Below are 27,105 nucleotides of genomic sequence, written 5' to 3'. Positions count from 1 at the left end.
AACATGGAAAGTTTTTCATTTCAATTAAATTTTAGTCTATTTACAAAACAGTTTTTTCTTTAATTCGGTAGCAGTTCCTAGTTGAAATTTGATATTAACAAGTAACGAGATAGAGTCTCTCTCTCTGACATCGAACGTATCTGAAAGTGGCTAAGTAAGTGATCCTAATTCAATAGAGTGTTGAGTTTAGAAGTTATTAGCATAAAGATTGAGATTAAATGTTTTGCTCTTTCAATGTTTAATTTAATTTACTTAAAGCATGTCTTACGAACTAGTACTGTATTTTGTTTTTTTTTTCCTGTATTATTAATCATATCCGAAGTGGTTCACACCGGTTTCTTAGGAATTTTCTACAATTATCTTGTAAGTTGTGCCACATAATCCGGCTTTTTCTGGTGAAACTTTTACAATTTGTTATGTTTACATGCATTCGAGAGTCAGATATCCTTTACAACGGATTCCTCTTTCGCTTAGTAATGTTGAAGCTCATATTCGTTAAGTTATGTTGAATCTGTTAAAAGAATAAAACCTGTCTCGTTTCTACCTGTTCTCAGATAAATAATTGATCGCTTTTTGTGTTCGGTACTCTCAAGATGAAAGTTTATTATTATTTATAATTTTAAACGAGTCTACCATCAGACGAGTCCTCGGACAGGACAAATACCTACAAAGTTGCTTCCTTTAGAATCTACATGGACGCCGAAATTACCTCTCTAAATCTGTGGAACAAAATACCGAAAAAAATATGCTGAAAAAAGAAGGCTGATTGGTAACTACTAGAAATTCGAAATATAAATCAGTGGATCATTTGACAACCCATGATGGAGCTAATTGTTGACACACGCCACACGCAGATTGATATTGATGATGCAGCATGATTTTGCGAGAATTTGTTTAATTTGCATTCTTTCTTCTCTGAATATAACCGCACTAAACATGTAGATTGGAGAAAATTGTAAGAGACACCAACTATAAAAACCAGTGAAGGAAAATAACATTCTCGGAAAATTGCCGAACCGACTGCAGCTGCCCAAAATTTGAAATTAAATGTGGAGGATACTCGAGCAGACTTTTATGGCAAAATTATTTCCAATTTTGCTATCATGCCTTGAGAGTAAAATGTGGTATCATTATGCCCGAAACAATGTAGTACAATACCAAAATTTCGGTCTCAATTTCCATATGTGAATACCTCAGTTATGCCAACTGCCCAAGTGTGGGTTTCCCTGAAACCTTAATGATATATCGTTTAGCTAACCGCCGTTTTTATCTGCCGTTTCTTGCTGCCGTTTCAACTTCTAACTTGTTGTTTTGAATGTAAGGATTGTTTCAATGTAGAGTTTGTCGTCAAGAGCCAGCTAATTTACGAGAAATCTGCAATTGAAAAAGATGCAACTCAAATCGACTCAACTCAGTTTGTCATCATATTTATGCATTTTGATATTTAAATGGAACCTGATTTAACAATGATCATTTTTCATTGATAGCTCATTTTGGTTACTGTTAACTAATGGTTTAGACATCAACGTCTGCTCGGGTATGCACTGATGGACAAGCGTAAAGGCTTCATTAAACAAAAACGTCTTTTAAGTAAACCAACATACTGCCCTTTTTGCCTAATTAAATTTGCTTCACAGGGATCAGATCTAGCAAAATATCAGTACAAAAAAGTATTCCACCCTTAAAGTTCATTAATGGTAGTAAGTAAGTAAAAAGCTCGAGTTTATGTGCAGAAGTTTTTCTTTCAGCCAAATCAAGTTGAACGCCTTTGTTTAGGCAACAAAAAGAATATCTACTGGTATGTAAAATTGCAAGGTTTTCCATGAGTAAAATCAATTCCACCTGGATATTCGACCATTCCTTTTCAAAACCTGTCCTTTGTTAAGAATTTTACCATATTTTCTTGCGATCTAGATTTACTAGCGAATTGCACCGAATTGCATGCCTAACTTAGTATATAACTAACAGAGTTTGAAATCGTCACGTGGAGGCGCATGGTGTTTCAGTAATTTACATATCCCTTCGAAGGGGGTTCATTGATATTTTGTTTTATTACTTTCATATAATAATTTGATTATTATGTAATATACAGTTTTAACATTTTTTTCGTTTGTTTTTTTTTTCTTGTTCGTGGGTGTTTCATCGGTTCGTAGATCATCACTCGCTGTATTGAATCGTCAATGTTTTGTGCTTACCCTGTGTACCTTTTAAAACCCTTTCTACCAAGTGTTTATGTTTCATGCCAAGAGTCCAAACTTTGCGAACAAATAATCTAAATATCGTACTAGAATTCAATAATGTTGAAGTTATAATCGCGATAGAGTTTATTCTTAACAGGCTAATTAATTTTAACAGGCTTATATCCTTATTTATACTCAATGTCTGTTTAGAGATATTCATAGAACATAATCCAGTAGGTAACATTGAGCAGCGTAAACAGCAGCGGGAAAAAGACTCTCGAGCATCGATCGATGTTGATGGCCCGCTTGAGACGAATCTGGGCCGGCGTGAGTTTCGGAATAGCCGAGGCTGGTCTGCTCGGTGGAGGAGGAATCGTCTGGATGTGAGGGACAGGCGATAGCAGCAGGGTGCTTTCCTGTAAGACAAGGATGATGAATTTGACAACACAAACCATGAGTCCGAGGTTACCTGTCTCTGGAACGTGTTAACGGTAGCTTCATTGTTTTCCATGGTCCTACTTCCACGTTTCCCGTTTCGGGCGGGGAAGTCGAAGAACCGGTCCATCTTGGGCGGTGGAAGTTTAGGGTTCGGAGGATCCGAATCGCCAAGAACGATATTTACCAAACAGTACTCCATGAGGGCCATAAACACAAAAATGGTACACACCGACATGAATGCGTCTACAGCCTTGAGATAGGAAACCGGTGGTAACGAAGCCTGTGATTTGGCGTGTTGCGTCGAAAGGGTCAGCAACGAGGTAACCCCCAAGGTCACCCGAGCTGGAGCTGCTTCCGGTTTGATCCAGAAGGATACCCACTGAGAGGAAATAAGATAAATTTAAATTCCAAACAAGCTAGAAATATTCAACCCTATCTTACCGACATGATGACGATCAAACAGGTAGGAATGTAAGTGTGGAACAGGTAATAGCCGAGGCGTCGTTTTAGCACGAACACAACCTCCAGGCAGGTGAAGTTTCCGGTCGAGTACACCTGGGTACAGTCGGCGGTGTAGTTCTTTACCAGGGCCAGCTGGGGCAGTTCGATGTGCTCGTCCACCACCAGGGGCACTTCCGGGTCCCACTGGAAGACCATGTCGTCAGTTGTGTGGGAAACTTGGGGAAGGAGAAAAAGGACACCGGCGATTAATCACTTTTAATTTATGTTCGTTAGTTAATTTATCGGCCTTATCGGTGAAAAGTGATGTAACCTTCCAAAAATGTTCGGGTCAATATGTCTCGAAGCGCAGATTTATAGCATCATAATCATCATTTCAGTATACTGAAGAGCTGAGATTTTTAAGAGATCAAGTAGGTATGTTCTGTTCTATGAAAATGATACTCAAATTAACGAGAAAAAATTAAAATTTGAGTTTGTATAATCATTTTATTAAGATATGAGATACAGCGAAGCAAAGCCAAAGTTGGAATTTTTTTTTCAATTAATTATTTCTTCTACCGAAAAATCCAAGATAGAGGTCATTTTTTTTCAGATCCCGATATATTTATACATCGTCGGAAAGATCTATTCTTGACAATACATCAAAGAAACACTTAAATTAAATTGCCCGAATATTTAACACAAAATTAAGGAATAGTCCGGTCCGGCCCAGTTGCCCGGATTTCGTTGAAAATAACCTGGATTTTTTCAGTATTTATTCGTATTATTTGTTTGTAAAATTAAGAGGAAGTAGGGTCTAACACTTTAAAAAATTGATTTTTTTTTATTTTTTTATTGTAAAACATTTCAAGAATGTTGTGTCAAATTTTCAAGTCAATCGAAGCAAAACTGTAGAAATTATAGGCCTTTATCTCCTCTTATCTAATACTGCAAGAGAGAGAGAGCAAAAACTTTAAACGCGTTTTTCTCGAAAGCACATTTTTAAAGTCAGTGGACATCGTCATTTGAAAACTACTTCACTGATTCTTTTCAAATTTGGAACATATTTTCTACATATAAAATCCCCCCAACGATTTTCTTTTTACTTTGGGGAGATTTTACAGATAAAAAATGGCTGATTTTTTCGTGAAAAATCGTAGTTTTTACTTCAAACAGCCACAAAAATTTCATAAATTATTTTTAAGTTAAATAAAAATATTGGAGTCCAGAAAAACATCTATTAAAAATATTTTGCTCTGATTTTTTGACTTCAGATGATTCTGTGCTGAGATACAGTGTCCACCGCAAATCCTGTAATCCTGTATCCTCAAAAGTGCTCCGTCACCGGCTCATTTTTCAATATTTTTCTACGAAAAAATTACTTAATGTTCTTTTAACAATGCTTTGTATAATCCAAAAAATTTGAATACATTTGTTTGAACGATACCTCTAAAAAAATTCTTGAAAATGGTGTTTTTTTTTACCCGTTAGACCCTACTCCCTCCTTAAACTGCATCCAAGAACGTTCTATCTAAATAATCAGGAACGGTTTTTTGCAAGTCTCAAAGACCATTTAAAAACTATTGATGTGTTTTTATGAAAACAAAAATATTGCAAGTGTCATATATAAAAATGGAGGCGTTTTCTTTGTAACACCATCACGTATGAATGGTCAGTCGTAATGAAGTAAAATTTGGTATCCGAGGTTTTTTCGGGGCAGAGATGGTTTGTATAATAGTTTGAAGAATCTCACTTTTTATGGAAGGGGGGTCCTCATACAAAATTATCTCTTTTCCACATCTTATATATAAAAATGGAGGCGTTTTCTTTGTAACACCATCACGTATGAATAGTCGGCCGTAATGGAGTGAAATTTGGTATCCGAGGGTTTTTCGGGCCAGAGATGGTTTGTATAATAGATTTTAGAATCTCACTTTTTATGAAAGGAGGTTCCTCATACAAAATTATCTTATATATAAAAATGAAGGCGAGGGTTTTTTCGGGCCAGAGATGGTTTGCATAATAGTTTCGAGATTATTACTTTTCATGGAAGAGGGGCTCCTATACAAAATCAACTAGAAACGAGAAAAAACTCGAACAACTTGAAGACGATCTTCATGAAAACTGATTAACGAGCACGAAGAAGTTAATGATCTGTAAACATTTTCCAACGATTTATTAAGTAACGGGTAAAACGAAGTTTACCGGGTCAGCTAGTTTTCTTTAATAACTTCGTGGTTTTGACCTAATTTGCCCGGATTTTGGGTTGAAAATTTTGAAATCAAATACCCAGATTTAACCAGGTGTTTAGATCAAATTACCCGGATTCATCCGGTCCGGATACGTCCGCGAAAAATTCTGGCAACCTTAAACACCAACTTAAAGGTAACGGATCATAACTTGCGAGACATTGGTGTAGTGAATAGAATTGAACCAATAGATAAAATAAATCGATTTACAAAGAAGTAAGTATAAAAAAGGATAAAAATAGAACATTCCTTGCTTACACCTTGTTTATCCAAAATTAAGTTAAAAATTTATTAAATTTTGGAAAATAATTTATTTTTAGTCCAAAAATGATTGAAAAATCGTTAGCGTGCAAGCATAACAAGAAACAAAAACATGAAAAGGAAAAAAAGAAAAGAAGATCATTCTGTTGATTAAATTTGGATGGAAGGACGTTATGTTTTTTATGTAATTGTTTTGTGTAAAGTTTGTGATAGATTCAAGTGAAATTTCCTCGAAATCGACATCGAGGGTTACGACAATTGGAAGAAAACTTTTGGCATTAGCATGAAGGATTTCAATATAAGAAGCGATTCGGGGTCGTAACCATGGCCAATTTGCGCGGTTCCGGAACGAAAAATGTTAAAGTTATCGGATCAAGACTTGCGGCATATTGATAGAAAGCTCTTGAAATCTTTATAAAGAGAATCGATAGGAGAAGCGATTCGGTGATTCAATAACTTTGACATATTTCATCCCGGTATCGGACATATTGGTCATAGCCACGATACAGTGTCCCCAAATCGCTTCTCCTAACGATTTCCAATATGCAGAGGCCAAGAGTTTTCTATTAATATGCCGCATGCCTTAATCCGATCACTTTGACATTTTTCGTTCCGGAACAGGCCAGATTGGCCATGGTCACGACCCAGTGTCCATGTTCCAGTGAATCAAATTGTTCCTGATATTTTCTAAAAAACTAGAGACAAAGTTGGTGTTTGGTTTTCTCTTTATTCTCTTTCCGGGCGACAACCATTTGTCTCTTCCTTATGTGTAGCATGACAAAATGAACTATAGGCAATCAAGAATTGTCGCGTCGTTGAGAAGACAAACTGTTATCCTGAAATTTAAAACTTGGGGCAATCCGCTGCGACTATGTGGGTAGTCTAGCTGATTTCGTGATAATGAAAAATTATGTGATCAAATTATAACTAATCTGAGAATAGCTCTTGGCCTAACATGAAGTGAAGAGAGGTAGGTACAGAATAAATAAATAATTTAAATAATGAGTTCATATTGAAACCAAAAACTTCAAAATTTGAGCTTTCCAGAATTATCTTCGGACGTAGCTAAGCCAGGAAATTCCAGGTTTTTTTTAATCCTTGCAAAAACCGGGTAGGTAATTGATTAAAATTTAACATTATAAAAACCCGGATAATATCCGGGCAAATGTAAGCTAATTCCAAGCAATAATCCAAAATATATTAAGGAAAAAGTTTGAAAAATATTTGAAATTAAAATTATTTGTCGAAGCGCATTAGCAACTTTCAATGCGTTTAGGGAATCCGAAAAAAAATGGTTTATTTTGATGATACAAACTTTAAAAAAAGTTCTTTGGACGTATAAATCAAAACTAAATTTTGGATTTTTGTTCAATTTACCCAATAATGTGAATAAAACCGGGCAAAATCCGAGCAGTTTTCTCCGATATTTGGACATTCGGGACGGACCGGGCTTTTCTCGAAAATTTCATTGCCAAACCGGGCAAGCCTCTATAAATCCAGACAATTGAGAATGCTTCTCTAAGAATGCTTGAGTCAGTTCTGGAACAAATTTCACTTCTTGGTTAATTTTTAAAATTCTGAACTGGAATTCAAATTTAGAAATAAATATTGAAATTTAAAAACAGATCCAAAATTAAAACTTGAATACAGCTTCAAATTTTCAGATTAAGAATTAATATTCAAAGTTTAGTATTTGTTATTGGTAAGTAAATGAGTTAATGAGTTTTAATAACACTTGCCTAACTTATTTCCGGAACATACTGAGAGGGAGGAAGAAACAAACCTCCACATGACATGTTTTTTTTTCTAAACAACCTACAGGTGAAAGCGAGGAAAATGTTACGAAAAAGGCAACGACCAGTGAGGATATCTGATTTTATTCTTTACATTTTCTTTTTTTGTTTTTGTGCAATGAATATTTGATATTTATAAATACATTTTTATTATTCAAAAACCATATAACAAAAATAACTGGGGTAACATTTTGGAGATTGGAAGGGATTAATGGTAGTTCAATTGTTTTGTATGGGGAAATTCGCTTCGAGATACGAGTAAATTAAAAATACGAGCAAGTTTGCGGAACGAATTAAACTCGTATGTCGAGGTACCACTGTAACTATATAATACGAAAAACTTTTGATGTAATAAAATTTAAAATTGAACAATCAAATAGGAACCAAGAATTTTTTTAATGAATTGATGCATTGTTTGAGCAAAAATGTCATAGAAAAAAATAGTCACCAAAACTCCCCCCCCCCCCCCCATGAAGCGATTCTTCCTACTGTTCTTGGCCCTGCCTAGTTTATCAGTATTAGATAAATGCGGTAAACATGTAAAAAATTGTGTAGTAAATTTCAGTTGAGAAAAAATTTCAAAGATATAACGAAAACAAAAATAAAGTTCTTAAGTCACCACACTCTACATAAAAAATCTTTCGAGGCGTAAATTGAATAAGCTAAAGAGTAAAGACAGTCAAAATATTTGATGCGCAAACGATTCAATACTTACGACTTTCCATCTGCAGCTTACACTCCTGCGTGTCGTGTGGATAGATGAGAAAATTCATCGCACAGGACAACCGCAGCGTCAGCTTCACCATGTACAGGATCGTTTTGTCCTTGTACAGCCACATGTAGTGATTCGGGATGGTCATCGTTTGGAATGTGACCGATTTGGCATTCTTGAAGAACGAATCCGGCCGCCACATGTTCTTGAGCCACTCGACCTCCAGCAGCCGGTACTCGGACGTCATGTTCTCCGGCAGCCGCAGCCTGTGGTCCTTCCAGGTTTGCGCGAAGAAGATGTCGGCCGCGTACGTCATCGAGGTTTCGTCGATCGAATCCAGACCCATGACGGTCACGTGGAACAGTACCGAAGTGGGCTGGCCATCCTTCTTGGGCGGCCGCATCTTGTCATACAGCTTTGGGTCTTCCGGCATAATGTCATTGAGGGCGAGGCCGACTCTGCGATTTTAGAAAAAAATATGCCGTTTATTTAAAAAATTGAAAATTCAAGTTAAATTTACTCACTGGTAGCTCTCTCCGACGATGTTTGTGATACATGATGCTAATGTTGTAAACGCTATTAATATATCATAGTCTAATTTCATGACCTATTTTCGGAGAAAGAAAAATGTCAAGTCATTACTTCTATTATATCAAAGAGATCGAGATATTTAGCGATTCCTTACAGTCTTTCGTTATGTACAGAATTAACCTACAATATAAAAAAAGAAGAAAGATGAAAAATACATAAGCTCATACTTCCTCATCCTTGAAGGTACAAAAAAAAATCTTTAGTTCAACCCCGCAACATAAGAATAATCGCAAACAAAGGCGTCGCTAATGAGAGTCGTCACGAGCAAAAAAAGGGACAAACGATTAACGTCATAATTCAATAGACTCTCGAGCGCGTTTCCAATTCAGTCTGCTAAGTTGTGGTTCTTTTATGCTCCAGTCTCCATCAGATATGAGAGGACCAAAAATTGAAACCGTTTGGGTGGGAAGCATCATAGCTCAAGGGCCACTTATCATTGCCGTTACCTTTCCTTCTTTGTCGTTCACCAAGAGTCTCAATACGTCATAAAATATGTAGGATCGGTGGATTACAGGCAGTATCATTTTGTCTTTCTGGAATCCCTCAATTTAGGCCAGGGGTTGGTGACTTTTTCAGTTAAGCCAAAAACAACAATTTTTCAAATTTCGAAGTTGGAAAGAACCACATTATATTTGTAATTTTGAATTTTGAATGTTATGTCACTGATAAGGTTATATGACATTAAACACTAATTTGAGGGCAATCAAATGAAAGGATTAACTTTTAGTGTTTAAAGGAAGTTTGAATAAATCAAATTCATTATTTGATTACTGGATTAAACAAGACATTCAGTATAATTTGCTATGAAACATGCGAATTCATTTAACAAGTACAAAAAACGAAAATTTCAAACTTGCTACAATTTTGATTCTCGAAATTTTTTACTGTACATTCTGGATCTTATTTTCTGATCTTAGTTCTGATGAAAGTAATAAAAAAGTCTAAATCTATCGAAAACCAAACATAATTTATCTACCTAAGATCAGATTCATCGAAATACTTATATTATTTTCTTCCTAAAAATCTTGTTACAAAAATCAAAATTATGAATTCGGCTATCGGATCTGATTCACAATTTGTTTTTCCTACTTTCTTCTAAATTTGTTTTTCTTTGTTATTAAAATAACTTGAGTTTCAATTATCAATTTAGAATCAAAAGCTCTTCTAGATAATAATTTAAGCCAGTTTAAAATTCGTATCAAACCTTATGAGTCTGAAATCTATATTGGATTCTTAATAATCTTTCTGTTAATGCTTCTCTCAATTTTATTTCGAATTCTTTATTTTTAAGCCATTCCTATTTAGGTTCTGATTTGTTATGCATACCTACATAAATTCAATATTTTGGAGTCAAATAACACTAGTTTACAGCATTTTTGAACTAAGTAAAATGAAGATCACTTTCAATGTGAAATCGGGCGCTGAATCCGAAAATGAAATTCAAAAAAGTCTCAGTAGAACAGTTTTTGAGTTATGCTATGCTCCGAATATGAAATTTTGTAAAAAAAATTACTTGTACTTAGATTAAAATAACTCGGACTGCATAACAGTCATTTGAAATCTATTTTTTGCATATAAAAAGTGGATAAATTTTCTATCGATCATCTAAACTTCATTTTTGCGTATGATTAACAATATTGTTGATATTAGTGACTTTACGATAGAAAAAAAATATTAAAAGGCATTCTTTTAGAGAAAATTTTGTTTCAGAAAAACTTTAAGATTCGATGGTAACATTAAATTAATGTCAATTCAAATCAAAGTTTTCAAGTAGTTATTTATCAAAATCGGTCGAAAATTGAAAAAGATATGATTACTTTACCATAACAGTAATTTTTGTATTTTTTAATAATTTAACGAACAGCAGTATGCTAATCATAGTATAGGAAGAATTAGACATGGTAAATCTCACTGGCTCCAAGTCTAAATCAATTATTAGCTTACCAGAAAGTCACATGCCAAATTTCAGAAAGATCTGACCATGGGGAGGGGTTGCTTGATTCTCAAACGCGAATAAGTTTTTAAGGTATTATGTTCGGGAGGAACAAAACATACTGGTTTTTCATTAATAACTTTTTTCTTCACTAGCCGATTGTTTTTTATGATTAATTTTCTTAAAGCCTAAATTAAACAAATATTTCACTCGGAGACTGCAACACGATTAGACTTGAAACAAAAAGTTAATGCGTTCCAAAGATTGAATTTTGGCTGAAAATTCTCGTATAAAACGCAATGCGTTATTTTTTTTTTTTTTAATTTTGTAAATTAGTGTCCTCAACCCAAATACTAGAATTTAGTTAGAGACCACAATCAAGATTGAACAAAGAAAAAAGTGAACAGCAAATAAACCAGCAAATAAATAAATATGGTACGAAATCTAAATGTAGAAACAATACATAGAATAATTCTCGCCTGAGCTTTCATTACGTCGCATGAATCATATTAAGATTTCATAGAAAACTGCTGCAAAAGTTATCAAAATAACCTTTTTTTAAAACGAACACACACATATAGGATCTCAGTGAAACTTCATGTTATTTTGAAGAGATTTAAATTTGACTTAACCTTCCCGCGCCGTTCGGGTCAATATGACCCGAAGCGTACATTCAATTCATCATAACTCGTGACAAAAAAATCGAAAAAATCTGAAATTTGGAACAATTATGCAGAGCCGCAGAAGACACAATCTGTAGAACCAGATAACTTCCGGTGACCACCGGAAATGGCCCCATGAAAAAAACCGATAATATGCCGTTCGGGTCATATTGACCCGAGCTCTTGCGCTCGTTCCCCTGGCCACAAATAATAACCGATTTTAATGATATTATATTCGTTGTTTAGGTAATTTAATCTAGTTTCTCAACATTATGAAATAAAGTCAATATTTTCTAGGAAATCACCGATAATCGATTCCGAATGAAAAAAGTCCAAAAAAAGAGCTTTTGAAATGCTTATAACTTTTGAGTGATCTATTGTTTTGATCTAACTTAACGATTTTCGAAATTGTTAAGAATTTACCTTTCTATAAATGTACAAATATGTAGGGGTCCAGTGGAAGGTTTGGCCGCTATCCCGGAACTTCCGGTAGAAAAAATTCTTACTTCAAAAAAGTCACCCAATTTTGGCTTTGCATTGCTGTATCTCGCTTACCAATGAACCGATTCTCTAAATTCAAATTTTAATTTTTTTCGATAACTTTATTATTATTTTCGTAGAACATAGTTGGTTCCTCAAAAATCTCAGTTGTTCAGTATATGGTAATGAAACTCACATCTTTTTTGTCATTTTTCAAACTCCCCCTCGAGTCGGTGGGTTTACGGGATTTTGTTAGCGTGATTTGTCTAAAATTTGAACTCAAAGTGGTCACTTTTTATATACCTAGAGATTCATTAGAATCTCCACTTTCGATAGACATACTTTTTGTGTGGTGTTTTGAAAATTTGTAGCAATGTTTTTCGAATTTACTGAAAGCTGCCAGATTTCAACCAGTTTGGCCCACATTTTCAGCAGGTTGGTGTACAAATCTCGCACCCCTCACATAGCCGCGGGAGTAAAAAATCCTTTAGCTCTCTTTTTGTCGCTCACCAAATCTACCACCCAACCCAGCAGCAGGAGGAACTGCCGTCTCGCCGCGTGGTTTGTTGATTATGTGCTGATGCTGATAACGTAATGAATGTTATTTTATTTTATTTTTTATATATTTATTATAGACATTTTACCACGGTTGTGGCTTTCGTGTCTCTAATAATGAATGTTATATTATTGTAGGTATTGTTTGAATCTTTTTTGATATTTTATTTTATATATGTACCTATATGTTTATAGATGGTATTATACATTATTCCATTATATTCAAGCACAATTTTCTGCAACTGTGAAATCTATTATTTTTATTAAAAAAAATTGTTTCAATTAAAGTCGTTTTAACATTTGTATGTGATTCGCGACTATAATAAACGATGCCGTTTGCACACAGTCATGGAAAAACTTATCAGGTACAACTGTGCTCGATGTTTACTCACGGATTTCAGATTTCAGATTCAGATTTCAGATTTCAGATTCATATTTCAGATTCAGATTCCAGATTCAGGTTTCAGATTCAGACTTCCTATTCAGATTTCAGATTCAGATTTCAGTTTAAAATTTCAGATTCAGATTTCAGATTTTTGATTTAAGACTCAGATTTTAGATTCAGATTTCAGATTCAGAATTTTGATTAGGGTTTCTGATTAAGGTTTAATTTAGAATTCGTATTTAGAACTTTGAGTTAGAAACTTAGAATACAGAAATGAGATTTTGAAATGTCAAATTAAGAATTTAAAACTTAGAATTTAGAAATTTTTGAATGAAAATACAGAACTTTTACAAAAATTGCCAAAAATCGTAGAAATTTATTTTTTTTTCCTCATAATGTTTTGTTCTAAGCGCAATTCCTCAATTAAATTCTTTATTATGAACTAAAAACTTTCAATTATTAATTCCACATTTTGAATTTTAAAATTTGAGTTCTGAATTCTAAATTCAAGATTCTGAATTATTAATCTCAATTCATTTTGATTGAGATTTCTGATTAAGAATTTTGGAATTCGGAATGCTGAATTTTGCATTTGGATTTCTGATACAGAATTCAGAAACAAATGAATGTATAATATAATACGAAATTTTCAGTTCTGAACACTGAATTGTGAACCAAGGATTATGTATTCTGGACTTTGAATTATGAGTTCAGAGTTCTAAATTCTAAAAAAAAAATAAGATATATGATATAATCTTCCCTAATTTTCAAGTTTCACTTGTATTTTAGATTTTAGAGGAATTGAGTGAAACAAATAAAACTTTTCAAAAATATTCGAATAAGACTAGTAGATGATACAACTGAAAGAAAGATTAAAGCACTTCATTAGTTATGATAAATATTTATTAGCAAATCATTGACCTTCCAACAATAAAACATTCATTACGTAAGTATCAGCATGAGCAAAATCAAACAAAATTCAATCGATTCAATCGAATTCGATTCCTCCTGTTTGCTGCTGGGAGGTAGGTTTGGTGAGCGACAGGAGAGCTAAAGGATTTCGTTTCTCTTGAGACTACACGGAGGGGCGCTAATTTAGTACGCCAACCGTCTGAAAATGTGTGCTGGACTGGTTGAAATCTGACAGCTTTCAGTTTATTGGAAAAACGTTGTTACAAATTTTTGAAAAACTTCACAAAAAGTATACCATTCAAAAGGGCACATTTCAATGAATCTCTGGGTATATAAAAAGTGGACAGTTTTAGTGAAAATATCCGAGAAATCACGATGACAAAACCCCGAGAACCCATCAACCCAAGGGAGAGTTGAAAAATGTCAAAAAAGTTGTTAGTTTCATTCAGAGATACTGAAAAACTAAATTGTTTTAGAAACAAAGTTTGTTCTATGAATATAATAAAAAAAGTATCGAAAAAAAACTAAAATTTGACTTTAGAGAATCGGTCCATTGATAAGCGAGATACAGCAATGCAAAGCCAAAATTGTGTGACTTTTTTAAGTAAGAATTTTTTCTACCGGAAGTTCCGGGATAGCGGCCAAACCTTCCACTGGACCCCTACATATTTGTACATTTATAGAAAGGTAAATTCTTAACAATTTCGAAAATCGTTAAGTTAGATCAAAACAATAGATCACTCAAAAGTTATAAGCATTTCAAAAAGAGCTCTTTTTTTGGACTTTTTTCATTCGGAACCGACCACTGGTAATTTCCCAAAACATATTGACTTTATTTCATAATGTTGAGAAACTAGATTAAATTACCTAAACAACGAATATAATATCACCAAAATCGGTTAGTATTTATGGCCAGGGGAACGATAACAAACTGCAGGTTAAATAGACCCGAAAAAATTTTAACAGATATTTTGCGAACGGCATGGGAAGGTTAAGACTAAAGGGTGATGCGGTCAAAATTTGGTCAATATCAACTTGACGTATTTTTTTTTCAATTTTGCATTTCAAAAACCTGAACACCTCTCATTTTGAAGGTGTGTGTGTAGAATGTTGCTCCTATTTTGATTTTGGAATTCACTCTTCAGTTGTCAAAATGCCGTCCAAGGAAGAAGAGCAGCGGATCAAAATTTAGCTCGCGCATCGCGAAAATCCGAGCTACTCGCACGCAAAGCTGGCAAAATCGCTAAAAGTTGCCAAATCAACCGTTACAAATGTAATTAAAGTGTTTGGGGAACGTTTGTCGACAGCCAGGAAGTCTGGATCGGGGGGAAATCGAAAACCGGGAGCCGCTGAGACGACAAAGAGAGTTGCCGGTAGTTTCAAGCGAAACCCTAACCTCTCTCTCCGAGATGCCGCAAATAAGCTGGGTGTATCGTCTACAACCGTGCATCGAGCCAAAAAACGAGCCGGGCTATCGACTTACAAGAAGGTAGTGACTCCAAATCGCGATGATAAACAAAATACGACGGCCAAAGCGCGATCCCGGAGGCTGTACACGACGATGCTGACGAAGTTTGACTGCGTGGTAATGGACGACGAAACCTACGTCAAAGCCGACTACAAGCAGCTTCCAGGACAGGAGTTTTATATGGCAAAAGGAAGGGGAAAGGTAGCAGATATTTTCAAGCACATGAAACAGTCAAAGTTCGCGAAGAAATATCTGGTTTGGCAAGCCATCTGTACCTGTGGCTTGAAAAGCAGCATTTTCATAGCTTCCGGGACTGTCAATCAAGAAATTTACGTAAAAGAGTGTAAGGTGGACAAGGTGGCTGTACAAAATCTGATGGCAGGGCAGGGGTTAAGCGTAAGGCCCGGCAATTCGGATTTGGAAAAGCGGAAGGCTAACTGAATATTTTTCCTAATTTTTATACTAATTAAACTTGAAAAAGAAATTTAATTTGATTTTTTAAATAAACGATTTCACCGATTTACACGCGTTTTTCCTTGACCAAATTTTGACCGTATCACCCTTTAAGCGTACATCTTTCAAGGATATAATGACTAGCATTTTACTAATGCTAACACCACCAACCTACAGAAAGAGTACTATGTTTGCCGTGACCAAGACTTGATCTCATGACCTCTGGCTTTGAAGACTTGAACGCTAACCTCTAGGTCACGGTCGGCAGCCAGTTTATGTCAGTTTTTATATTTTTTCTAATAAAACTGTTTGTTCACATTTTGTTTCATACGACGTAATGAAAGCTAACGCGAGAATTGTAAGAACGAAAAATTAAAATTGAAGCGTAAAATCATGAAAAAAATGTACAAATGCAAGCCAGAGCCAAATCTATGACAGGAATTATATTTCGAGTTAAACAAAATACTGAGCTCTTAAAATCCAAATCAAGGATAATTTGTTTATTCCCGAGTATGAAATCAGAATAATGTCCAATGGTAAAGTGTCTCAAATACACAAAAAAAACCCTTGAAAAGTATTTACAATTCAGAAAAAAACAACAAATTTTGTATAAAAATTCTAAGTAATCAAGCATTGACTACTTTCATTTTTAGAAACTTAAGAAAAAACTCAAAGATTAAAACTAGGATTCAATATAAAATTTTGAAAATCAAATTCTTAAGATAATTCACGAAAATCAGATTCAACACTGAGTTTAAGATTTATGTAAATGCAAAATATAAATTACAAAATTTTCAAGTAAAGCAGGAGCCATATTTTTTTATGATAAAATCCAATGGATACTTTAGATTTTCTTGATGTTAATGATTCATTTTTAATATAAATAAATCGTCCTGAATATTTAAATACTCTGCAGTCTATAACTAAGTCGTCAGGATACTATTTCCGGTCTTGGTACAATCAGCGATGAGAAGTTCAATTGGATTTATTAAATGTAATAAAAATCACTCTGTTTGCGACAGTACAACTGTATTCTCTCAATTTCTATCGCAAAGATGTTTTCGACAAAGTTGTAGCCAGGAAATTTTCCTATTAGATCATGGTTTTGACATATGGAGTTAGAATAACGATTAAGTTAAGACAAGTGTTTTAACAGTTATTTGTGTTATTTTATCTTTGAAAAAAAACATTAAAAAGCTTAAAATTTAAAAAAAAAACAAAGGTTTCTAGACCCCTGTCGTGTCCGGTGGATTTTTCCTTCCTTCGTAGTCAGTCCGGGCGATTCAGGATGTCTTTCGAAGAAACTTACTTCACGTCCGTCCGTCGCAACAATATTCTATCAACTGGCTCGGCTCGTTCGTTTTTTTTCACTCGGAGAAGCCGTTGGGAACTGCACCAATCCACCCTCTCCACATCGTGCAGATTCATTAGTGGTAGTAAATCCTGATCAAATTTGTCGGACTATCTCTTCTCGTCGGTTCACAGACAACGTAGATACTAGTTGTGTTAATTAGACTTCATTATTCTCAAACCACCCCAAAATTATATTTTGAACTGTCATTTTTTTTAATAATTTTATTCTCATTGTTCCTATTCTCTACAACCCCCAATGGATTATTTAAATTTGAGCTCAAATGAAAGAAGAATGTTCCAGCTTTCGAAAGGTGCAAAAATTAGCTATGCTTATTTTCGATAAATAAAATTGTTCTATAAGAGATACCGTGAAGAAACCTCCTCATATCCAATGCACTAGTTACGACTGATATTTTTTCACCAGGGCATTCCGAACCACTTTTTTATGTTACTTTCAAAATTAAAGTTTTCCTGTTAAGAATACGCACAGCACACGTCGCCCTTTTTTCTTGGTAGCCACAGGTTTATTTTTCAGGCTGAACAAGGTTGAAATATCTATAATATAATTCAATTTTAAGCAAATATGAAATTTTTCACAAATTGTTTAAACTTTGAACACTCCAACATTGAACACTTAGTATTTTGACTCAAATATATGAAAATGTTATGACATTCGCAATGTGAATTGAATTTATTAAAACTCCCCGTTTGTTAACTTTTGACATGATTTATTGAATGAATTATCGAATGATTCATAATCTTTAAAATCAAAAGCCTAGAAACGCTCACTAGTGATGTGGAGAGGTATAACTAAATTATTATAACTTAAGTTTTTTAAGCATTTATCTTTGATATCATTGGTATTAGAATATCCATGAAAAAATAGAAATTAGCTTTGAATATGGTATTATATATTGATTTCAAATGGGTTCTTGGTTTTGATTTTTTTTTTCATTTTCTAACTGACCCGGTGTGCTTTGCACAACCTTCTGAAAATAATTGAGTTTTTTGTAGGCATCATTTTTAATCAATTTTAGCATTTGAAAATTAGAACTGAAGCTGGAGTTTCGAATTTCAATATAAAGATGATTTTATCTTTGAACCTTGATTTTTTAATATTTTTTCACGATTGTTACTGTATAAGAACCATAAATTCTTTTATTATGTTAAAATGTTCTGTTTTATTGGTATGGATTCTGCATTCTTTCCATCTTTCGAGGTGGGAGGGCTCACACACTACCTTAAAAATATTGTTACTATCTAAATAACGTCACATGCCACATTGGGCTCCGTCTGTTTGATCATATACATTGTTTGTACTCCCAAACTCTCTCATGTAATATTAGGATACATTAGTTGATAAGTTCTTAAGCGAAAAAATAAAGTTTTATGCAACCCCCTCCTTTGCTCCCATCCTCTCCCTGTAAGACGGAATGGTTTATAACAATCACAGAAACATATTTCGTATCGTAATACCTTTGCATGTTAAATTTGATTCTATTTACTTGATGTATTCTCAATGAAAATTCTGTTCTCCTGTACTTATAGAGAGAAATTAAAAAATTAACAGTAAAATTTTACTTGAAAGTGGTGCACGTTTCCAATAACACCATAACACCAAGAAAACCATTTCCAAGAGCACAGCTACGAAAGTATATTTCTCAGAGAGGTTTGTATCGAAGATAGTTTTGAATTTAGCAAAAAAAGTTACATCTAGTTATTCAAACGGTATTGTACCTCCATAAAAATTAATCTATATTTCAAGTTAGATACCGTAGACTGTGGTAACATGCAACATTTTTCAAATCAATTGTCTTTGGTTCATAAGGCTTATGCATAAAAAATGGTTGATGGGACGACATTGATTTGTCAGAAAAATGGTTAGTTGCTTCAGTAATTTTTAATAACTCAAAAAACATTCGTTTTTCTCCCTACCCACAAAAAAGGGAAAACTGGCAAAAAAAACGTTGTTTTAAATAAAAAATCTCATGAAAATTTACAAAAAAATTTGAAAATTTATCCATAAACATGACAAAATTTTAAACCTATCCTATCACTAAAGCTGATTTAAGAAAAAGCATTATAGTGATGCATACATTTAGGGGTAACAATTATTATAAAAAATTCTTCTGACTTATGGTGAAATTATTAGAGCGCCACTGCCCGTTGGCAGCGCGACACCACGGAATAAACAAATACGCTATTCGAAATCTTTAAAAAAATCGATCGAATGAAAAATTACTATTTAAAAACGTGTACTGCAAAACAATCATCTAATCCCGCTGTTGCCTGATACCTTGTTTGACGGTTCCCGAGACAAAATTGAAAACACTAACTGTTTGCTCGAAAATGCTTCTTGTTATCAGTACTTTTCATCAGTATTTCTAGCGTAACATTTCAAAAGGGCGAAACTAGCAGTTTGTTCCAAACGAGAAAAACGCGTTTGAAAATTCGGAACACCTTTTCAAATCCTATTGAAAAATCGACCACTTTTTGTTCAACAACATTAAAAAATGTGCATTATATTCCCTTATTGTTCGATGGTTATCAAGAACTTTAACTTTTTCGCTTAATTTCAAAGATTTTCGAGTTTCGGCCTTTTATGGTTTTCGATTCCAGTTACGCTTGCAAGTTTCGCCCAATTGATCGGCCGTTTTTGTTTTGGTTTTGAAGTTTCGCCCATTCATCCTACACGCAAAAACTAATTAAGCCGTTTTGTCACACACGGTCAACTCAGTTACGCCTATTGGCCCTACACGAATAGAAAAATCCACTCCATTTTGAATAGGCGTAACTTCACGTTCCAACGAAAATGCATCAACAGGAAGTTTCGCCCAATTGAATTTTATCAATTTTTTGAAAATTTTAAGTAATTTTAAAATGAAACCGCGTTTGATAAGTAAAGTGCAACCGCGTGCATCCGGAATGACCGTTAACTCGATTTGTTTACATTTGGCAGTTTCGCCCTTTTTAAATGTTACGCTAGATTTGACGGATATTTTCACTGTAAATAAAATAAAAAAAAAGGATAAAACGTGTTTAATATTGGTTCCATTGAAATGTTTACAGTTTTCGTTACATTTGAAAAAAAGCTACCACACTAAAACTTAAGATTTTGAAATTATTTCCGAATTTTTAGTATTATTCAATTCAAGTTATTCAAATAGGTATAAATTGAATTTTGAAATGCAAAACTCCAAAATAAATTTTTTTTCTAGACTCTCAGATTATTTTTTTTCGAAAAAAGTTCGTTGGATAAAGAAGTAAGTTCTTCATTATGTGTAAGCAAAATTTCAAAGATGCCTATTATTTTCTTGAAAATTTTATTTAAAAAAAAGAAACTTTGGTAGGTATGTATTAAAATGTATCACAAATTCAAACCAGTGCCACATGATGTGGGCCACATTATTTTCGATATTACTACCTCCCTTCTCTGTGGGTTTTGGCATGAATTTTAAGCCGGATTAAATGAGATAAAAACAATGTTAAACTGATGAGGATTGGAAACGCTTTACTTACTATTCTTAACCCTCTACTGGATACGAGCATCCCCACAACGTTTGTAATAACAACATTTGTAATTGTAATTTACGTTCCTATTTAAAAATTTAATTGTTTGTTCCCCGGTTACAAGTCGATAAAAAGTCACATATTATAAGGGATAAGTGGATTCTTAGAAAGCATACAACAAATCCATCACCGGTCCTTGGAATGGGTTGACTTGAGTTGTCAACATGTTACTCCAATCAGAACAAAAGGTAATGAAGCATAAATCGCCGCTGGAAAACTCAAAATAACGACGCTCTTATGTCTCGCTGAAAACATCACAGGACACATCAACCGTCGAAAGCATACAATTCAAATCATTATAATTTCATGGTCCCCCTAACAGGCATATCACGCGGATGCGAGTTGAATCGAATCATGCAGGACGCCCGAGAACCCACGCACGCATGTTTCCTTTCAATGGTGGTTTCAGTGAATGAATCAATGCATGGTGGGAAAAAAGAGTTCAAAGAGAAACATCCGAGTACCTACAGATTAATCTGATGTAAGGGATTATTTTTCTCTTATTCAAAATGGAAATAAAGTCCGCGGTTCGATGCTTTTGTTCTAAAGGATGGAAAGGCTGTTTTTAGAAAATCTGCTGAGGCGGATTTATGATTTCAAACCATCGGCATCGTATCAGTTTTTATCGTGGAAGAATTTCCATTTTTTTTATTTCTGTAATGGAACGAATCAGGTCTCTGCGTTTTGAAGAGCTGTTAAATCATTACTGGTTACTAAAGCTCGGAAATTCAGAATAGTTCCAATTGAATTTTTTCAATCAGTTTTCAATGAGTTGAGAAAAGATTAAATTTCAATGCGAAAGCACTCAAAATTCAAAACAAATTTAGACATTTTTTTCCTGTTGGGGAGAGAGTCCACTGCGACCTGCGATTATTTTTACTTTGCTATGCAACTTGACTGTTGCACTATTGGTTGAAGTCGCAGTTGTTAACCGGTATCACTACGAGCACACATACAACTAGGTAGGGTCTCCAAGTGCAATCTAAGATCTCTTGAAAAAAAACATTCACATGCATATGCTGCATAATTGAGGCGTACAATTCCAAGGTTTACCCGGCTAGCATTTCACTAATGCTAAAACAGCCAACCTTCATCATACTATGTGGGTCAGGTTATTTCACGACCGGGATTCAATCTCCTGAACGTTGACTTAGAAGACAAGGATGCTATCCTCTTGGGCACGATCTGCTGGCCTTCTAGAGTTTAGACAAACAACTCGAATGGTGGCTCCAGAGACTGATATCTTAACAATTTGTTGTTGAAGGTCTCCGATTCTATTATTATCACATCAATAGAAAAGCAATAGATGAACAGTACTATTCAACGTCAAATAAAGTTCACATTATCACATTAATAGCTCAAATTTGTAAAATATCTTTGACAATCAATACCTCAAATAAGTACTGTCCATTCCTTCAAACTCAAACTAATAAAAAAAAATGATTGAGTTTAAATAAATTGGCGTTCATTCACGCACTGTCACTTCAATTTTGACCTTTAGTAACTTTTTATTCTAATGATATTTTTTTGTTAAATTTTTTTTAGTGGGATTAAACAACTACCACACTACTATTTTTCAGAATTTTAGCTTTCTAAAGTATTTGTGATCAGAGATACAGTAATTCTACGAAAACCGGCCTTTTTGTACTTTTACTATTCAAATGGCAATATCTGAGAAACTACACAACGCCCAATATTGAAATTTTGCAGAGTATTTGTTGAAACTTGATGTTGAAAATGTTCGAAAAATTCTATAGACTGGATAAAAATTTATGTGAGGTACAATATTTTAGGGTTGGACAGAACATGATTTCTGTAGAGTATTGGACAGGTCATGGCAACAATATCTTTTCCATCCTCAAATCAGTCAATGAAAGTTTGACACAAGCAATAACGAAAAAAAATTGAATGAATTATTCATTTGTGTTTCAAAATCAGAATATTATCATAATCTTAAAAAACAATTCATATAAATTTCATATGGAAACATTCGTCCCTTATTCCATAAAAATCGTAGTTTTTCGGTTCAACCCTGAAATACAGGGAGAGAAATAACAATAGTACCAATATGTATTTTGCTTGTTAAAATATGAATGATTGAAAATCACCAAAATTTTCTTCTACATTTTTTTAAAAATTGTTTAACGGATTAATCAAGCATAAATTTACTGATTTTGGACGTAGCAATTGGCGTTGAGGACCAAAAATATGAAAAAAGGGTGTGAAATAAAAATAGTACCACTTGTGTTTTACGACAAAAAAAAAATTATTTCTAAACATTTACCTACTCTGTGTAAAAATGAATAATTGTGCTTCTACGAACTATTTGAATAAATAACTGCATTTTAAGAAGTTTTCTAGAATTTCAAAGGTTTTCAAAGGTATTTAAAGGGGGTTTAATGCTCTTCTAGAACTAAGGAATTTGATATTTGAGCTGTAATTCTTTACCAAACTATTTACTTTCTTAATTGAAATGACGTGAATTGATGAAACAAACATTCTCTGTTTATTTTGAATAAGAAAAAGCAGGTTGGTATTCAAAAACTTAGATTTTTTACCAGTAAACCACCCTTTTTCAGTTTCAAGTCCAGATGGCAGCACTATCTTGCAGTTAAAACCAAACTAAGTCTCAATATTGATTTTTCAGGTTTATTTAGGCCCATATTCATCATTTCGAGGTTGTTTTGCAACACAGTTTTGTTGGAGTTCACGCTGCACGCTGATTAGTGATCTTAGAATTTCCAAGGCGTTCACACGGTACCAAGTACCTATTTCTTGACTAAAGCCCGGTTTACAGTTCTTGTGAACTCGGACGCGAACGTGAACGTGAACTCACCACAGTGAAAAAATATTCCGCAGTGAAATGTCAAATCGGTCAAATCTCCCAAATTGGCAACAAGTTTGTTCAATGACAGACCGAATTGGTTTCGATCGGCAAATGATAGATCATTCAACCAATGTTTTGATCGATACTAGTCGAACCGGTGTTCAAATTTAAATTCAAATTTCTTAAGAAATATATAAAGAACCAAAAATAAAACCTATTCTTCTTCAAGCCATATTCATATTTGAAAACGATTGATTTAAAGAAAAATAATCCAAAAGTCTTTATCCGCGAATACAATGAATTTAAATTTGAATTATGAATTTTGAGTACTCTCAAAAAGTATTAATCGATCAAAGAGTAACTAGCTTAAGCAATTTTTTTCTTTTGAAAAACTTATTGAAAAAAAAAAACGGTATGAATAACTTATGCAAAATAGTCAATTTTTTTGTTGTTAATGTTTTTAATTTTTGAAAAATTTCAAGAGTTTTCCAATTATTTCCATACCTTTTCTAAAGCACATATTTCAACATAGCTGATTCTACTTTTTTTTTATTTCAATGGACTCTGGTCATTCGCATGGTTCTTGTTTACATTTATTCGTTGAAAAACTCTCCCAACAGGTACAATTAAATGATACCCAAGCGAGCTTTGAACATGAAAAAAAATTATCTAATACGACTCATTTCAAACTCGTAGTGTTTTAAAGCCTTTCATTGCCTTCTAATGTGCCTGCAATTTAAAATCTAATTTTTATGGAGCAAAACATTTTTCCGTCATCGGTGAAATTTTTTTCAGAATGCACATTGCCATTTGGACGTGAAAATGAACGCGGAATTTATATTCACCACTCTTGTTCGTTTTCCGTTTTCACGTTCGCTCAGTGCGTTTACACTTCGAGCGGAATGTCAGTGAGCGCGGAAAAAATATTCCGCAGTGAAAATCGGGGGAATTGAAATAAAACCAATGTTAAAGGGTTTTGAACAAGGAAATCAGTTCAAAAATAATCATTCAACCATTCCGCATCTATTCCACCTAGTTTCGCAGCCATGAAATGCAGCATAGTCGAGTTTTTGAAGAATATAAGTATTTTCATTTTCACGTTCGAAAGAACTGTAAATGCACCTTAAAATCATCCAGCACATCCGAATCGTTCCCGAATATTCGAAAATGGGCATCAATTCGGTTTAGTTGCCAGATAGTGCTGCCATCTATGACTTAAAACTAGAGAAATAGTGTTTGACTATTTAAAAACATTAGTATTTTTGAATTTGAAGCCTGTTTTTTGGATTCAAATTCAGCCTCAAATCTATGTTTCATCATTTTACATCATACAATGAATGTTAATGAATGTTTATGAAGAAATCAAGCTGTTTGGTAAAGAATTATATCTCAAATGTAAAATTCCTTAGTTCTAGTCTAGAACTAAGAGGAGCATCTCTTTAAACCCCCATTTAATACCTTTGAAAACCTTTGGAATTCTAGAAAACTCCTTAAAATGCAGTGATATATTCAAATAATTCGTAGAAGAATTATTATTCACTTTTACAGAGTAAATTTTTAGAAATAATCTTGTTTTTGTTGTAAAACACAAGTGGTACTATTCTTATTTCGCAACCTTTTTTTTCATATTTTTGGTCCTCAACGCCAATTGCTACATCCAAAAACAGTAAACTTATGCTTGATTAATCCGTTAAACAATTCAAAACAAACTGTAGGAGAAAATTTTGGTGATTTTCAATCATTCATAATTTAACAAGCAAAACACATATTGGTACTATTCTTATTTCGCTCACTGTATTGTACTACGCTCGCGTAGCTTTTGAATCAATCAATTGATTTGAAAAAAAGTCATTAATGTGAAAAGTTAAATCTACGATCTGGAACTGGCAAAAAAAATAGAAATAGTGTTTGATTATTAAAAACATCAGAATCGAAATTTTTAAATTTGCAGCCTTTATTTCAACCCATATTCTATGTTTCATAATTTTACTTCATGTTGATGAAATTCAAGCAGTTTGGGAGCTGAAATGTCAAATTCGTGGGCGCAGGAGAAGTAAATCTCGTAAAATTTCTTTGAAACCTGATGAAAAAATGAAAATCACTTAAAAAAAACTGTCATCTGTTAAAATAGTTTGTATAAACATTATCATTCACTTTGAATTAGTAAATTTTTAGAGTAAATTGTTTCATATTGAAATCCTCAACGCCAGTGGGTTCATTGAAAAAATGTAAATTTATGCTTAATTAACCATGAAAACATCCAAAACAAATTATTCTGGAAAATTTTGACAATAGTCAATCATTCATTTTTTTTAATCATTTAACAGAGAGGTACTATTTTTGTTTAGCTCAGTGTATAAAACAACTATACTGAAGATCAAATTCTTCAGAGAAATTTGTTTAAAAAATATGTATCTTTTGCTTTTATTATCCTATACCAACACTGTTGGTGTAAAAATATTTTTGTGACAATTTTTTTAAATAAATTACTTTATAATTCAGTTACCAGTCTGGGCTAAAATGCATCCAAATGCAAATCAAAGATTCACCATTTAAATCTCTTTTCCATTTGCTGAAATATGATTGTTTTGCATCACGCGTTTGTTAATTTCAAAATTTCATACATCCAAACATTAAATTTTATGATTTCGGCTAGAAGAATTTTGTAACCCCTAAATGTATGCAGCTCCCTCATGGTTTTTCTTCAAAAAACATTGTTGACAGAGAAAATGTGGAATTTTATTCGAATAAAACCAAAAATTACTGCAATTGGTGCTTTATGCGTTACGACATCACACATATATATATATAAAAAAAACTATAAATTTTAAAATATTTTGATTTGATTTTCATTTAAAACAAGAAAATTGCTCGCTATCTTCGAGAAAGTTGATCGTTTGAACATTTAATTTCAATTTCCTTCCTAATATTTTACAGGTCAAAAAATTGTTCAAATTTCAATACCTTAAATCTTAAAAACAAGCGCTGGTATAAGAAAAACTTGATTTTATATTATGATTGTGTGTCCCTAAATTTTTCAAATTCAGCTTTTATATTCTTAACAAATCGCAACTACTAAAATATGAACCTAATTACTTAATAACGTTATAATAGTTTTTTAGGGCGAGCAAATGATTTTATGAAATATATCAGAAATTTTGCACAAACGATTTTGTTGGCGAATTCAGTTAAAATTTCGAAAAAAAAAATTGCTGAATAACTCTCAGTTTTGTTCAGAATTTTGTTTTGTGGAATGCATTCAAACTTTTATAACCGAAGAGTTTAAGCTTAAAGCCTTTCTAATAGTTTTGTATATAGTGACTTGTAAGGAACCGTAGAGTTTAAAACTGATAAAATTTATGAAATAACTCGTCTTCTTACAATTATTCTTGTGTTGATTCACTTTTCCAAAAATTGATATGATGTAGAGGCTAATCCAAAACGGGGAACACGCGACTACGACTTCACTAACTGTTATCACTCGGTTTCATTAGTTAACGGTTTTCGTTGCACTAAGCTTTTCGTTAAGCGATCAATTCCAATGTGTGCGCTGCAGTAGTTCACTGTTTCATAATTTAAATCCAAGAATTGAATCACCAGCCTAGGGGTCACTCAAAACACAGTTTTTCACTGATAAAATCCAAGAGGTTTGTGGAAATCCTTGCAGATGACTCTTTGAAGCGTTTCACCATCCGATTCGATTTCCGTTTCCGATCCGCCGCGGCTGAGGTTCAAATTTGAACTAAAGCTGCTTTATCGTTGCGGGTGTGCTTAAATAGACTTTCACTGCGCTTCCCAATGAGATTTATGTCCTATGTTGTCGATGCTGTTCCTTCCTGTCC

General features: G+C 33.6%; 1 protein-coding gene across 1 annotated transcript; it reads right to left on the bottom strand.

Moving 5' to 3' along the window:
* On the bottom strand, positions 1-27,018 carry LOC129755520 (glycine receptor subunit alpha-3). The gene is made up of 6 exons (XM_055752055.1): positions 26,645-27,018; positions 8,599-8,681; positions 8,078-8,532; positions 3,060-3,295; positions 2,650-2,997; positions 1-2,596 (listed from the first exon to the last, which is right to left on the bottom strand). Exons 2-6 carry the CDS (start codon positions 8,676-8,678, stop codon positions 2,387-2,389), a joined length of 1,329 nt encoding a protein of 442 aa, XP_055608030.1. The 5' UTR covers positions 8,679-8,681; positions 26,645-27,018; the 3' UTR covers positions 1-2,386.
* Between the last annotated feature and the right edge of the window lie 87 nt (positions 27,019-27,105).

This window comes from Uranotaenia lowii, chromosome 3 (assembly GCF_029784155.1).
Source record: "Uranotaenia lowii strain MFRU-FL chromosome 3, ASM2978415v1, whole genome shotgun sequence".
NCBI lineage: Eukaryota > Metazoa > Arthropoda > Insecta > Diptera > Culicidae > Uranotaenia > Uranotaenia lowii.
The sequence above is the reverse complement of the archived record's forward strand: the minus strand, read 5'-3'. Positions and strand labels throughout refer to the sequence as shown.